This window comes from Myxocyprinus asiaticus, chromosome 41 (genome assembly GCF_019703515.2).
Source record: "Myxocyprinus asiaticus isolate MX2 ecotype Aquarium Trade chromosome 41, UBuf_Myxa_2, whole genome shotgun sequence".
NCBI classification, from domain to species: domain Eukaryota; kingdom Metazoa; phylum Chordata; class Actinopteri; order Cypriniformes; family Catostomidae; genus Myxocyprinus; species Myxocyprinus asiaticus.
The window spans coordinates 5524973-5540914 of NC_059384.1; the positions used below are offsets into that span (position 1 = coordinate 5524973).

The following is a 15942-nucleotide window of genomic DNA, read 5'->3' on the forward strand; positions in this document are numbered from 1 at the left end:
TGGTTATAGAATCATGTTACAATAATGACATTTTTGCAAAATGATTGCAAAATGTGGCCTGTTGTACGTAAACACAGCAATTGTTTGGTTGAATGAACACTAAGGGCACTAAAACAACAATGACATTTATCCCCTTTCACTCAAATCACGAGTAAAATGGCAGATTATCATTTCATAAACACTTTCTTTTCACTCTGTTCTTCACACAGTGCTATCTTATGACATATAAACACTTTTACTATAGCACATGACTCATTTTAACATTTGCATTACATAACCAACTACATTTACAAGCTTAAGTGTGATCAAATTGCATGGTAGCTCAACTGACAAGAGTGTTGCATATACAAAGGATCAGGGTACGAGTTCTGAAGAGCACGAAACAGTGGCGAGCCGTGCATTTTAAGTCTAGGATGTCAGTGCGATTCATGCAATTAAGAAAACACAGTTTCACAATGAATAAGACAACGTATGCCCATCAAACATTACGTCGCAGCCAACTAATAATACCAATTGACATTTTAAAAACATGTCCACACACGAAAGCCAGAACCAAGGAGGTCTAATACCAAGGAAAAGCTCTCTAATAATATTTGCGATTTAAATGTTGCTTGCAATACATTTTGTTTCCTCAGGGTACACGGTTACTTTTCAAAACTTGATCCGACACTGAATGCTCAAGCAGCCTAATTTACACTTAGAAAACTCCTGATGTTGCTATAACAATACAAAAACACTTACCAATTTCCCTGAAATGAAAATCAGCCCTCATTTCCTGTTTAATTAGTCAATCGCACAATCATGCAGAACATCTCAGGTTTTTAAATCCATAAGGATCTTTTTCACAATGGTGATGAGGCAGTGATGACAGCCGACGCGCTCTTCGCTTTCAAATTATGTACACCACTTAAAGCGTGATTGCGTCACTCAAGGCCAGCTTTAAGGCCTGGACTGAGACATATCCTATAGACCACACCCACCAAGAACAAATAAATCAATCTTATTGGCTGATGAATCTGACAATCTGACTTTAGATGCCTATTCACTTACACTGTTGAGGGATTCTGTGGAATTCTGAAGGTCTGAGGGGGTGGAGCTCAGACTCACGTGCTGCTTCGGCTAAGGAGCATGCGATTTGTGAAACAGCAGACATGCTTTGCTTATAAGCATCAAGGAATACATTCTGATTGCTATACGTTTGTAGATGACTTAGGAGTGGAAAGTGATTGAAAATACATAGGCAAAAAGGTCAATGAGAATGAAAGGATGAAAAAATATTTATTTATTAGGCATGTTACGCCAGCAGAGAAGGCTTTGCTGGCCCTGAGAAATTGCCACTGACTGAAAGTGTCATAGAAGCACCACAAAATGACGTGGTTGCTTCAGAAATTGTGTTTTTCATGTCACATTTGGTTTTTGTGACACTATTGGTTAGGTTTAGGTTTAAGGTTTAGGGTAGGGAGGAAGGTTTTGCTGATTTAAATCTTGATAGAACATTAACCATAAAAACCTCATCTGTTCGGGAGAACATTTATCTTGCTTTTAGCACCACATGGTGGACATTTCACTTCGGAACTGCCCTTAGAAGTGTAATAAATCACATCATTTTATTTAGCATAAAATGATGTGGTTGCCACAGTCAAGCAATGTTTGTTGTATGGGAGAAGGCACACACAAATTGTGATGTCAGAGCACCCAGCCCCTGAGACATAGAGAAAAAAAAAATCTAAATAAGCTTTAAAGAAAGTTAGTAATGTTTTTGGTTTTGTGAATTGTTTTCTGTGGTTTGCAACCAAACCTTGCTGTTGAGCAGATGGATGAATTCAATCAAATTTACAATTCATATTTATTCATATCCAAAGCTCAAATCAGATCCGAAATTCCGCCTGTGCACTGACTAACCTCTGGTCTGTGATCTGTCGTTTGTCGGATGCAGTGAAAAGACGGCTTCACTCCAGCAAGACGAAAGAAAATGATCTGCAAAAATGTAATGTGTACTTTTCAACTTTAAATAAAATTGTAAGGAGTAAAAAGTACTATTTTTTCTTTGGAAATGTAATTAAGTAAAAGTACAAGTATTAAGTTTAAACTGCATTTGAGTAAAGTACAAATCCCAAAAAATAATACTTAAGTATAATACTTCAGTGTTTTTACTCAATTACATTACACCCCTGTGGTAAACAGTGAATAAATGATCAAACTACACATTAGATCACACCCACACTACAATGAATCTTGTTAGTGTACAAAAAGGACCAATGATATGAGGTTTAACATCAACTTATAATGCATTCAATGTATATGTCTTATTATATAAGTATGCATGCATTCTGGGAATCAAACCCTTACCCGTTGCCTTGCTAGCTCAATGCACTTACAATTACAGCTACAGAGACAATTTGTTGGATATTGCTTTAGAAAAACTCATGCATTCCTAAAAATCATAACTGGACGTCTTACTGTACATTTTCCATGCACCTTGAGTAAATTTACGATCTCGCTCCAAACATATATTGTTAACACAAAGAGATGGCTAATATAAGACAATCTATCTTAGGAAACAAGGGTGAATGGGACCAAGCGAAAGGAAAGTTTGAGGCTGAAAGTCCTCCAGGCATATTTCCTCTCTCTGACTGCTGGGGAGAAAGTATGCTAAGATAGAAAGTATTATTTTCCTAAATGGAAGGTGTCAGATGGTCACGCTGAGGTGATCGGCTGTTCGAGATCACTGCTTCCCATCTGCAATTTGTGACGTGTGAAAGATTCAGCCCAAATGTGCTCACAAACTGGAAATTCACAGCACTTTTTCTTATCGGTGCCAAGCAAGATAACCAGCTGCTTTACAGATCAGGGAACATATCATATTAATATCATGGAGTGTTGTGATATCATCTTGTTTGTAAAAATATTTTTTGTTAACTAAGTGTAGTGGGACGGCCACCTTTGAAAGTGGCTTCTTTTTTATTTCATTTTTTTATTTTAATTTTGTTTATTTTATTTTGCACATAAAAAGTATGCAAAAGGCATATTAGGCAACTGGATGGAACAAGAATTATTTTGTTTAAAGAAATGGAATGCTTTAAATTTATTTACTACAGCAATTGGATTTCATTATCAGTACAAGATGACAAAATGGTAAGGTATAGTGTGGAATTAGGTTACATATAATATTACGTCTTTATTGTTTTAATACCTTGAAATACAGTGTAATGGCAGTGCAAAGGTCGAAAAAAGGCTTTAATAAAACTCCATTTATGGCTTGAGTGGTAAGCAAACTGTGCATTAGATGGCATCCACACTACTCACTATAATAGTAAAGCTAATCTTGTTAGGGTAGCACAGTGACCAATGCTTGTGAGGTTTTACATCACTGTGATTAACAAATTACTCTTACTGTCAATAACAAATCTGTATTCAAATAACAAACTATATAGTGAGAAATGCAGCTCAAGCGATTATAAAGTAGATTGTTTTTTATTAAATAACATGCAGAAAACATCCTTATTACCTTTCAGATATCATTGAAATAGGTGCCATCAGATATCACATCTGTCTCTTTAACAGCCCTAAAGGTGAAAAAGATGTCTGTGGGCCGCAGTCAGATCATTTGTTTAGCCAATCAGAAGACTTTCTGCCTGCCAGTTTCTCTCATCATTTACTCACCCTCATGCCATCCCAGATGTGTATGACTTTCTTTCTTCTTCTGAACACAAACACAGATTTTTAGAAGTATATCTCAGCTCTGTAGGTCCCTACAATGCAAGTGAATGGTGACCAGACCTTTCAAGCTCCAAACATCACATAAAGGCAGCATAAAAGTAACCCATATGACTTATTCACATTATTCAGCACCGCCCCTTTTCAGCGCTCCGCTCTTCCGAATTTTGTCATCTAAATTCCTGTTTGTATTGAAACTGAGAAGAGTCATGTGTGTGTGTTTGATTGTTTGTGTGGATAAATATAGCAGCACCCCTTCCAGGTATAACACTCAAAAAATCTGCTCATCTTAACTATAACATGATGAGTGAATGACATGAGAAGATGGTCAGAGGTGTCATACGGTGATATTTTTAATGACTTTGTGTTGTCTCTTGGAGTTTCATGAGCACGAATGCATATCATTATATCCACAGCGTGAAGGTAGGATCTTGTGTGTTTATGAATGAAATACTCTAGTTTTAAAATCTCCCCGCTCTGCTTCCAGTGGTTATGACATCTCCTAAACACTTTGAAATACTCATGATAACTTTTGGCAACTATACAACCCGTAAATCCACTTCACTAGCTAATTACACTTTGACATCAACACCACAGATATCTATATAGCGACCGCTAGAACAGAACATCAAAGACAACATTTTCAAGATGGCTGCGTGCTAGTATCTCTGGCGCATAAGGTGAATATGTCTTCTGAAGCGATGCAATCACTTTGGGTAAGAAACAGATCAATATTTCAATCCTTTTTAACTATGAATCTTCACTTTCACATTCAGAAAGTGGAAATTTATCAGTCATATTATTGTGGAAACTAGAAAGTTTGTCTAGGTTCAAAGTGGGGCTTGACCAAAGAAATTGAGAACCACTGGAAGACTGGCCGTGCACAAATGGGGCATTTCATTACAAAATAAAGGTTTTTAAAACATTGAAGGATAAAACATTTAAACTCTAAAGTGATATTCAGTGATAGATGGACAAACCACTGTATAAAATGATGAATAAAATATATTTATGCTTCCTTTTTCCAACAGCGCTTCCACTGACAGTTTGGCCGTTATTGATTCAAACGATGAGCATATGCAGAAATCCGATTTCTCTATCCAAGTTTCAACATAGAACAATCGTTATGATTTTGACAAAACGGGGGTCGGCGGTATACATTCACTGAGCACTTTATTAGGAACACCTGTACACCTACTTATTTATGCAATTATCTAATCAGTCAATCGTGTGGCAGCAGTGCAATGCATACAGTTATGCACATATGTGTCAGGAGCTTCAGTTAATGTTCACATCAACCATCAGAATGTGAAAAAAATTTGATCTCAGTGATTTGGACCGTGGCATGATTGTTGGTGCCAGATGGGCTGGTTTGAGTATTTCTGTAATTGCTGATCTCCTGGGATTTTTTACGCACAACAGTGTCTAGAATTTACTCAGAATGGTGCCAAAAACAAAAAATATCCATTGAGGGGCAGTTCTGAGGATGGAAATGCCTTGTTGATGAGAGAGGTCAACAGAGAATGGCCAGACTGGTTTGAGCTAACAGAAAGGCTACGGTAACTCAGATAACCGCTCTGAGCAATTGTAGTGAGCAGAATAGCATCTCAGAATGCACAACACACTGAACCTTGAGGCGGATGGGCTACAACAGCAGAAGACCACGTCGGGCACTTTATTAGGACCATAGAGTTCCAAGTGCTCAATGAGTGTATATATATATATATATATATATATATATATATATATATATATATATATATATATACTCACACTAGCGGCCAAAAGTTTGGAATAATGTACAGATTTCTGTGCATGCGCATCGGTTGAATCAATAACGGCCAAACTGTCAGTGGAAGCGCCGTTGGAAAAAGCATAAAAAGCATAAATGTATTTTATTCATCATTTTACACAGTGGTTTGTCCATCTATCACTGAATATCACTTGTTTCAACATCTTGCTCTCTGGCGTAATACGTCATAGTTTGAACATCAGTTAAATAAATATTCCGGGCTTAATACAAATTAAGATCAATCGACAGCATTTGTGGCATAATATTGATTATCACAAATATTAATTTCAAATTGTCACTCTTTTTCTTCCCCCCCCCCTTTTCTCCCAAATTTGGAATGCCCAATTCCCAATGTGCTCTAAGTCCTCGTGGTGGTGGAGGATGAATCTCATTTGCCTCTGCATCTGAAACCATCAATCTGCGCATTGTCTGAGACCATCAATCCGTGCATCATATCATGTGGCTCGTTGAGCGTGTTACCGCGGAGATGCAGCGCATGTGGAGGCCCACGCTATTCTCTGCGGCATCCACACACAACTCACCATGCACCCCACCGAGAGCAAGAACCACATATTATAGCGACCGCGAGGAGGTTACCTCATTTGACTCTACCCTCCCTAGCAACCGGGCCAATTTGGTTGCTTAGGTGACCTGGCTGGAGTCACTCAGCACGCCCTGGATTTGAACTCGTGACTCCAGGTGTGGTAGTCAGTGTCAATACTCGCTGAGCTACCCAGGCCCACCCGTCAAAGAAAAAATCAAGGTTACAGTGAGGCATTTACAATGGAAGTTAAAGGGGCCAATTTTTGGAGGGATTAAAGGCAGAAATATGAAGCTTATCATTTTATAAAAGCACTTCTGTTAAACCTTGTCTATTATTTGAGCTGTAAAGTTGTTTAAATCACAGTTTTCGCGGCAAACTACTGTGCAAGGTGGATGAACTTCCAGTTATTTGTCACCGACGTTATGTCGTCATGGCAACAAAGTTGAAATATTGGATATAACTCTACACAGAAAAGGTTAGTAAGCAATTGAATCACACTAAAATCATGTTAGCACGTATAATGTTTATGTCTTGTTGTTATATTTTTAAAATAGTGAGAATTTTAATGTTAACAGATTGGCCCCATTCACTTCCATTGTAAGTGCCCAGATTGTTTTTTTAAACATAAATGAAGGGACAAGACAAAATAAATTTTGTGGTAATCAACATTATGCCACAAATGCTGTGGATTGAGCTTAACTTGTATTGAATCTGGAATATTCCTTTAGTATCAATGATATGAATTGATTGATCATTGACCTATCACAGAACACAGTTTCAAAATACATTAGGCTACTAGTTATTAAAATATACATTATCCAATGCAACTAGATTTGTACATTTCCTGTTCAAAAGTTAATGACACAGTGTTAGCGTGTTGCCAGGGCATAGCTATGCAGTTGCTAAGGTGTTCTGAGTTATAGGGTATTACTGGTAAACAATATGTTGTTACTTTTGTATGAGAAACAGCCTTGGAACAGTGTTGGGTTACCCCTTGTTGTCCAATGTAAAATTGTCAAAGATAATATGAGATATTTAGATAATATGAAGAACATAGTTTGACTGCGTCCCACAGGGGTGTTGATTAGGTGTGGAAAGTTAGGCGCATTTTGTCTCCATCACATATGGGGTTCCAATGGGCGAGTCCCGGACCAGGTGGGCCCTGGCGTTTAGAGACCTGCAGACGATCACTCATGACAAAGAAAACAGCAGAAGAAGAGAGAGAGAGGGAGAGAGTGGGGTATCAGGGTAGTGGGGTGTACCTTAGGGAGCAGCTGGGCAGCTAGGACAAAGCATGATGGGATACTGGAGGGACACTGGCATGTGTGTATTTGCATGTCTGTGTGTGTGTATGTTTGCGTAGGTGTGTGCCTGCATGAGCGTGTGTGCCACTAGCGGGTAGCCACCCTCAGGGTTGGCAGCAGCAAAGGAGCCGTGTGCGCTGGAGCGGCTGTGGACGCAGTGGCGCGATCACCTGGGGAAGGTAAAGCCAGCGGAGCAGAGCTGATGCTTATTTCTGGGGAGAACTGGGAGATTTTATTCGTTAAAGCGGCGCCCGAATGCTCCCCAACACAAAAAATGTATAAAAAAAATATGAACAACCACATGAGAATTGGAAGTGTTTTTTGAATCAGATGCTAAATGAGCATAGGAATATATGATTTGAGTTTTACAATGTTATGTTTATTTTAATTATTTTCATTTCCATTTTGATACATCACTGAGTATGTTTACATGTAGGGTAAGGAGGCTAAAGGCCCCCCCGGGTTATAAGGAACTTGTGATTTTATTTTCTCCTAAAACACTTAATAGCAACAAAAATTACCATAGAACTTTCCTAAACACATTTGTCACTATGCACTAGAATATATTCTTGATCCATGAGGTCACCTCAAGCAGTGTCTAAAGGTTGAATTTTGAGGTAATTTGATCACTAGATGTTGCAAATTTATGTAGCTAATGAGAGTCCCTAAAATGATCACATTTATTCTGAGACAAAATACTTATTTGGCATTTTCAGTTTTATTCAAGGTGATTAAATCTAAAGTTTTTTAATAACTGTCCAATAAGTGAAAGGATAGTATTTGGGATAAAAAGCCCCTTTGTTGCAGGGGCTAAACCCCAACCCTCTTTCAATGTAAGTCTATGGGATGTTCTGTCTGTTTCATCACCCACCAGGCAAAAATTTTAATTCAGATTTGTCCATTGACAATCTATGAAGGAATGGCTTTACGAACAATTTACTAAATTAGTTCTACCCACGTTTCATGAATAAATCCCATTTTGTTGAAATAGAGGTTTAGCATAGACAAATAGATACATACAAACTCTACATCCTAACTACATACCCTTTTTTAGCACAGAAAAATAAATGTAAATAGCATAGATAAATACAAACACACACACACACACACATCATCCTAATACAGCTACACAAAGCAACACACCATTATTACATCTAACATCGCCCCCCTAGTTTGGCTAATTTGACACAAACATTCGAGGCAAAAAACAGATATTAAGTCTTTAATTTCTCTCTGCTCTTTTGTTCAGATGCCAGCGTTTCCCCTGTCGAAAATGCGTTTTGTGTCTAATATGGTCAGCACCACACAATTACTCCCTCCAGTGAAAAGTGAAACAAACGCAGGGCAAGCAGAGCATTTTGCATTATCTGCGCTCCTTGGATAGTCTAACAATAATAACTGTAAGACAACGTCAAGCTGAGGATGCCAAGCTCAGCTAGCATGCATTAGTACTTAGGAAATGAAATTTTACTCCAAATAGAGTGAAATGGAGTGCTGGAAACTGTCACATTGTGGAATTATGGCATACACTTTTTAGACAACACGCTTTACCTTTCACAAATGCACATCATCAACATAAATCTTGAAAAAGTAAATGAACATGACAATGAAGGGACAAGGCAAAATAAATTTTGTGGTAATCAACATTATGCCACAAATGCTGTGGATTGAGCTTAACTTGTATTGAACCCGGAATATTCCTTTAATAATGAGATTTTATCAAATGACTGAATCTGTTCTGTTCAAACGAGGTGCAGAAAACTGTCGGATTCTGGAATTCTGGCAAGTTTTCATGCATTTATTTTAAACATCCTTAATTCTTAATTCCTACAAACTCTGACTCAACTAAAATTCCCTGCAAAACTTCACAACACACATACATCTGACCATAGCAGATTAATGATACATCCATAGCCCAAATCAAACCATTATGTCTCTTCTACAGTAAGTACTTATTCTCAAAGTGGAAGTATTAATAAAGAGATTATGTCAAACGTAACTCGTGTTTGATTTGACTGCATCTGTCCTTCTGATTCTGCATGGCTTTGATTCTATCTCTCCCCCCCTTTCTGTTCATCTGCCTCTGTTTCATATCATTCCCCCTACTGCACCCATTGAATTGGCACCAAACCCTTCAAGATGTCCCCAGCAGGCTCGTGCATCGCTGGCCGCGTAGTAGACTGTGTGGTTTCCTTTAAACAGCTGTAATTTGTATTTCCAATCACTGTGCTGATTTCTGCTCATTATATTGCTGTTTCACACCGGTAAGTGAGCAAAAGTTTGGATTGATTGACTCTAATTAACTAAAAAACGTTCCGAGCCAGGGGTTTATTACCATGCTAGCTAGCCACAAATGTCAGAGAGTTTCACAAATTATTATCCTGTTAAGATGAATGTGTGGGAAGGCAGGGAAGTGTGGAGACAAAGAGAACATATATTATTTTCATGACGAATTTGTTTATCGGTCTAATTTTTTCCTCTTTTTTTCACATTTTCAAGTGTCTTTTTTTCCCAATTAAATACACACAGACTCGTAAGCATCTGTACACATTTCAAGGGTTGTCATCGTCTTCAGCATGAAGCTTGTAAGTGAAAAAGTATGCACGTCTTTTAATTATGATCTCTTGGCCCCATGAGGACCAAATTAATATTAAATAGACCATCAGAATATTATATATTTGGGTTTTAGAGTCTTTATCATGAGCATAAGGACTTATGAATTGAATTCATGACTAAATACAGTTTGAGACTTGTTAAAAGGATTGTTAGCTTATTATTATTTATGGTTCAGAACATGTGTCTCCTCTAGAGTTTCAGAAGATAAATCTTTATTTTATAGCTCTATAGTTTTTCTCCTAAGGAATTTTAGGAGACACATCTGAGACAAAGCTGATAGTTAGCCTAAACTAAATATAACTAAGTCCACTAGTAAATCCATCAGTAAGTACATAAAGTGAGTAAATTATCACAGATTTATTCAATATTTACTCAGTTTACTCTGTGGAACATAAAAAGAGACCGTTCACTTTCTTTTTTGGAGTTATGAAAGAGCAAACTTTTCCTCGGGTTTCGTGCATTATTAGTCACATAATGTTTGTTGCATCACTATAATTAGATTTGTGCTTTCAGGAAATTTCGGGAAAACTGACTTTAAATTATTCCAAACAATAGTTCCATATAACCTTTCAAATTTGTCCTCAATTTAGATTTCAAAAGCTAGTAAAGTGAGTGTACAATACAGCATCTGTGCATGCTATGCGTAATAGAGCCGTCTGACGGTAGCTAACCCACTGTGAGGTTTGATGCATGTTTCTGTTGAAATTAATGGCAGTGGTGTTTCCTGGCCTGGTGTCATTTATTTCACAGGATTGATTGAAGCCAGGAGGAGCAGACAAATGTGTTTGGGAAGTGTTCTAATTTAAAATATGGCTGCCTGACCTGGAAGAGTTAGCAAAGAGACAATTCATCCTTCAAAAACATGACCTGGGTGTCCAGGTGACAAGAAAGTTTAGTGCACACTCAAAAAAGTGCATGCTTTGAAACACATCAGTACGATGATGATATTTCATAAATAAATTCTCAATATTCAGTCATGTGTTGTGGTATGTAATACCTGAACTGCATGTGACCACTCTATTGAAGCTTAGATTATACAGAATAGACTAAAGCAATCAGCTGCAAGAGGCTGTGTGTTACAGTGATGTTACTATGTTAAAGGCATGACACAAAAAAGGGGGAATTCACTAAGAATTAATTGCAACCAAAATTACAATCTTGCGGGCCACTTCTGAGTGCTATAAGTATAGCGGAGGACGCAGCAGACCACCGTTATCTGACACACTTTGGCGGGACTTTACAGCATTACTCCACTACTATAATCCAGACAACGAAATCATCTCTTTAACATGCCAAAAGTGCACTTGACTACATCGCGCATCTATGCCAGGTTGTAACATTTTTAAAGGAATAATCCGGGTTCAATGAGTTAAGCTTAATCGACAGCACTTGTGGCATAATGTTGATTACCACAAAAATTAATTTTGACTCATCCCTGCTTTTCTTTAAAGAAAGCAAAAATCTGGGTTACTGTGAGGCACTTACAATGGAAGTGAATGGGGCCAGTTTTTGAAGGAGTTTAAAGGCAGAAATGTGAAGCTTATAATTTATAAGTGCAGGAATGATAATGACTTAAATTTGCTGGTGGTTAGTGAATAAGAGTTTCTGCGCAACTTTTACTAACCTGAAAGGTAAAGTACACAATTTCGGCGCCACTAGTGGCACCAAACGGAATTGCAATCTGTTTGTTTGAGCGGTTGGACAGACATAACAATATTCGCTCAACCAGTGGCATGAGTTTGGGGCGGGACTTTGTGTTGACAGGGGGAATGTTTGAAAATTGTTTGAAGCACTCTGTTTAGTGCTGCCAGCAGCACAAATATTACATCAACTTTAACTTGGTATACCTTGATTAAATCAGTGTTGCGCATAGCTTATTGCTTTATACAACAGCAGCAACAGCAATATGCTAAAGACACCAATGTTCAATAAATAATTAACTTTATTAATAACTAGATTGAAAAGCTTGTGGACAAACTTTAGGTTGGCTTGAAAAAGCCTAGTCTGAAAGTATATTGACAGACAGAATGCTTAGCTAGGCATTGCTAACATGTTTTAGCATGTTGCTAGCATGTTTTAACACTTAGCTAGGCATTACTAGCATTGTTTTAGCACTTAGCTAGGCACTGCTAGAATGTTTTAACATGTTGCTAACATGTTGCTTGCATGTATTAGCACTTAGCTATGCATTGCTAGCATGTTTTAGCATGTTTCTAGCATGCTGCTAGAATATTTTAGCACTTAGCTAGGCATTGCTAACATGTCTTAGCACTTAGCTAGGCATTGCTAGCATGTTTTACCATGTTGCTAGCATGTTGCTAGTATGTTTTAGCACTTAGCTTGGTGTTGCTAGCATATTTAGCATGTTGCTAGCATGTTTTAGCACTTAGCTAGGCATTGCTAGCATGTTTTAACATGTTGCTAGCATGTTGTTAACATGTTTTAGCACTTAGCTCGGCGTTGTTAGCATGTTTTAACACTTAGCTTGGTGTTGCTAGCATGATTTAACACTTAGCTTGGTGCTGCTAACATGTTCTGAGCTACTGTAGCCTTTCTGTCAGCTTGGACCAGTCTGGCCATTCTCCGTTGACTTCTCTCATCAACATGGCGTTTCCATCCACAGAACTGCCGCTCACTGGATGTTTTTTGTTTTTGGCACCATTCTGAGTAAATTCTAGAGATTGTTGTGTGTAAAAATCCCAGGAGATCAGCAGTTACAGAAATACTCAAACCAGCCCATCTGGCACCAACAATCATGCCACGGTCATCACTGAGATCTAATTTTTTTCCCCATTCTGATGGTTGATGTGAACATTAACTGAAGCTCCTGACCTGTATCTGCATGATTTTATACATTACACTGCTGCCACACGATTGGCTGATTAGATAATAGCATGAATAAGCAGATGTACAGGTGTACCTAATAAAGTGTATATTTATCTATGCATATATCTACTTGTTTTCATTAGCTTCGAATGTGGCTCATCAGTCAGATTTTAGAGCCTAGAGAACTATCCATTGTTTATTGTCTTTTGCCACCTGTCTACTAATAGTTACCGGTAGGTGCTTTTCAGCTGAGCACAACTCAACAGGAAGGTTTAAGGCAGCTACTGGCCACTATTATTTACCAGTGGACACTAAAAACACAGAAGGGCGAGAGCCTCTCTGACAGTCTCAAAATTGTCAAAGGATCTCTCTCAATGAGTTTTAGAGAAATAGTATGCCTGTCAGCCATCCATTAAATTCTTTGTCTGTATTATCTGTTAAAAAGTTTTATTGCCGTCATGGGAGTATGTATGCTTCTGGGCCCATTTATTCATTTCAAATGAATCTTGCAGCACTTTCAGGGAATATACGTCATTTCCATATCTACATAACCTCCCAAAACTGTTCTTCAATGGTTCTCTGGCACACCTTAGGTCCACATAAACCTTTCTTCTTATCAAGAACCATTTTTCTGTATATTGAGTTCATGAATTGGCTCTAGTTCTTTTGGAGATACATTAGAGGTATCAGTATATTGCTTTGGGGTTCTTTAAAGCACCAGTACATAGATAATTTTCTAAAGGACTAGAGAATAAAACACTCTTTGCAGAACTTAAAAGGTTTTTACAGGAGTAGTTCCCCCAAAAATGAAAATTCTGTTGTCATTTACTCACCCTCATGTTGTTCCAAACCTGTATTACTTTCTTTCTGCCATGGAACACAAAATGATATTTTATGCAGAATGTTAGTCTCAGTCACCATTTACTTTCATTGCACCTTTTGTCCATACAATGAATGCAAATGGTGACTGAGGCTAATATTCTTCCTAACATCTCCTTTTGTGTTCCACAGAAGAAAGAACATTATAAAGGTTTGGAACAACAGAAAAGTGATTAATGATAACAACATTTTAAGTTTTGGTTGAACTATCCCTTTAAAACCCTTTTTGATTCAAATTTTATAAGGTTAGGGATGTTTAATGCGTTTTATTTAGTACCAAGAGTGAGTACAATTTTTAAATTATTCATCAGTTTTCAAAGATTTAATGGATAATCCTAACTGTTCTAAACTATTCCAACAGAGATGCCACTTCTTTATGTCTTTGCTTGTCTATGATACTTTATGTCAATTGTATCTGACATTTCATTAATAATTTCATTGTTACATTTCACTGGAGGAGATACAATAAAGGCACATGGGTTAAAAAAATAATAACTAAGAAACAAAAAAACGCATGTACCACAACATCAAAATTGAAACTCATTTTTGTAAATGAAACCTATTTGTTGATAGAGCACATCAGCGTTGTGAAGCGGGGGTAAATTAGAAGCCTTGCGTTTCTGTGGGGTTGCGCGGAATGCCAGTGGGTAGTGTTCACAACATCCCTCTGTGCATACTATTTACCCCTGGATTGCTTCAGGCTAATGTCTCAATAATTTTCCGTCTTTTTTTTCCGCAGGTCCTTCCCACAAAGGACTTGACTAATGATCCATGGACAAAATGAAGCATTCAAATTTATTCATTAATCATTCATCTCCAGCTCATTGAAAATGCTAAACTTCCACAAAATTAAGATTGAATATTGAAAAGTGATTGAGGGAGACAGCTCTCGGAGGAGACAAAAAAAAAAAAAAAAAAAAAAAAAAGGGAGGATAAACAACGGGAAAAAAGGAGAAAAGGACATAGAGCGAAAAGAAGTCGAGACCAAACTCCTAGTCTGGTTAGGGTTACACAGGTATACTATCTGCTATATAAGGTCAGAGGGGTTTAAGTAGGTGTAATTAGATCCAAGAATCTAGAGAAGCGTAGAATTCTGTCAACACAGCCCCCTAATTATTCTCTTTTCCAATTAATGGTGACATAGATTAATTATCTGATGAGGCAAAGCCAATTGCAATCATTCACCCCGCTAAAATTAGATCACTTCTGACAGCGGCATGAAAGTCACCTGTTTCATTGTTATGAATTGGGCTGTGAGCAGGGGACAAGGGAGAGTGAAGCATACTGGAGGTTTAAGTAAGTTGTCTGGCCCAAGTGAGTGTCCAATTACTCCACTATCTGAACTGTAGGCATCTTCCTGCACGATCCAACGGCATCTGCGACAGGTCTGTTTGGTTGCTGCGGGACATGGCCAATTGTTGAGTCATCTGTCAGTGCTAGCAGGAACTCGGAGAGGCGGTGGATTGCATTTGACAACTCCTCCTGTTTAAATAGGCAAACAAATGGAATCAATGAGTGTTGACTGATTAGGTAAAAAAACTCTAGTGGAGCAGAGGAACACGGCACCCACCACAAATGTGCGAAAGCGACACCAATGCTTGGGCCCCAAGGAAGTCGATACAATAATACAGAGAGAGCAATCTGTTTGCATTCACATTCATCTCAATGGTAGTTGCCCGGCTGGCGCATATTCAGTACAACAATACTAAGTGTGATATTGCTTTATTACATGTTGCTTGCCAAAATCTACACTGTGATGCAGTCAATGGAAGAATATGCCTTTTGCTTACAGAATGGGTTAGTTACAGCATCTACCAGTAGGGTTGGGAAATGCAAACTGGTTCTTATTCAAAACCGTTTTTTTTTTTTTTTTTTTGAATACCAGAACTAAATGATTTTCATGATTTTTAATGCAACACCATACTAAAATACTCTGTGTTTAGTGCTGCCACAAAGTCAAAATCATTGTAGTCCGATTCCAGAATAAATGACTCCTACGATCCAGTTATTTTACACCGATCAGCCACAACATTAAAACCACCTGCCTAATATTGTGAAAGTCCCCTGTGGCAAGCAGGGCAGGACTGAAAGCCATGGGAAATGAGCGAGGCCGCTGTCGTGTCTCACGGAGGAGCTCCGGGAGGATAAAAGGAGGAGTGACAACAGTGAAGGACGAGAGAGGACCAGGCCTGGACTATTTACGTTGTGTTTTGTTTATGTTTGTGCGCCAGTCGTCCGTGAGGGGATTATTTATTTTATAATTA

General features: G+C 38.0%; 1 protein-coding gene across 2 annotated transcripts in view; it reads right to left on the reverse strand.

The window, feature by feature from the left end:
- Positions 1–14610: 14610 nt before the first annotated feature.
- LOC127431493 (coiled-coil domain-containing protein 178) overlaps positions 14611–15942 on the reverse strand; it is a 48925-nt gene continuing 47593 nt past the window's right edge. For both annotated transcript variants that reach the window (XM_051681928.1, XM_051681927.1), the window contains one exon: positions 14611–15160. In XM_051681928.1, coding sequence (XP_051537888.1) covers positions 15005–15160 — 156 coding nt within the window. In that variant the 3' untranslated portion in view covers positions 14611–15004. The remainder of the gene's footprint in view (positions 15161–15942) is intronic.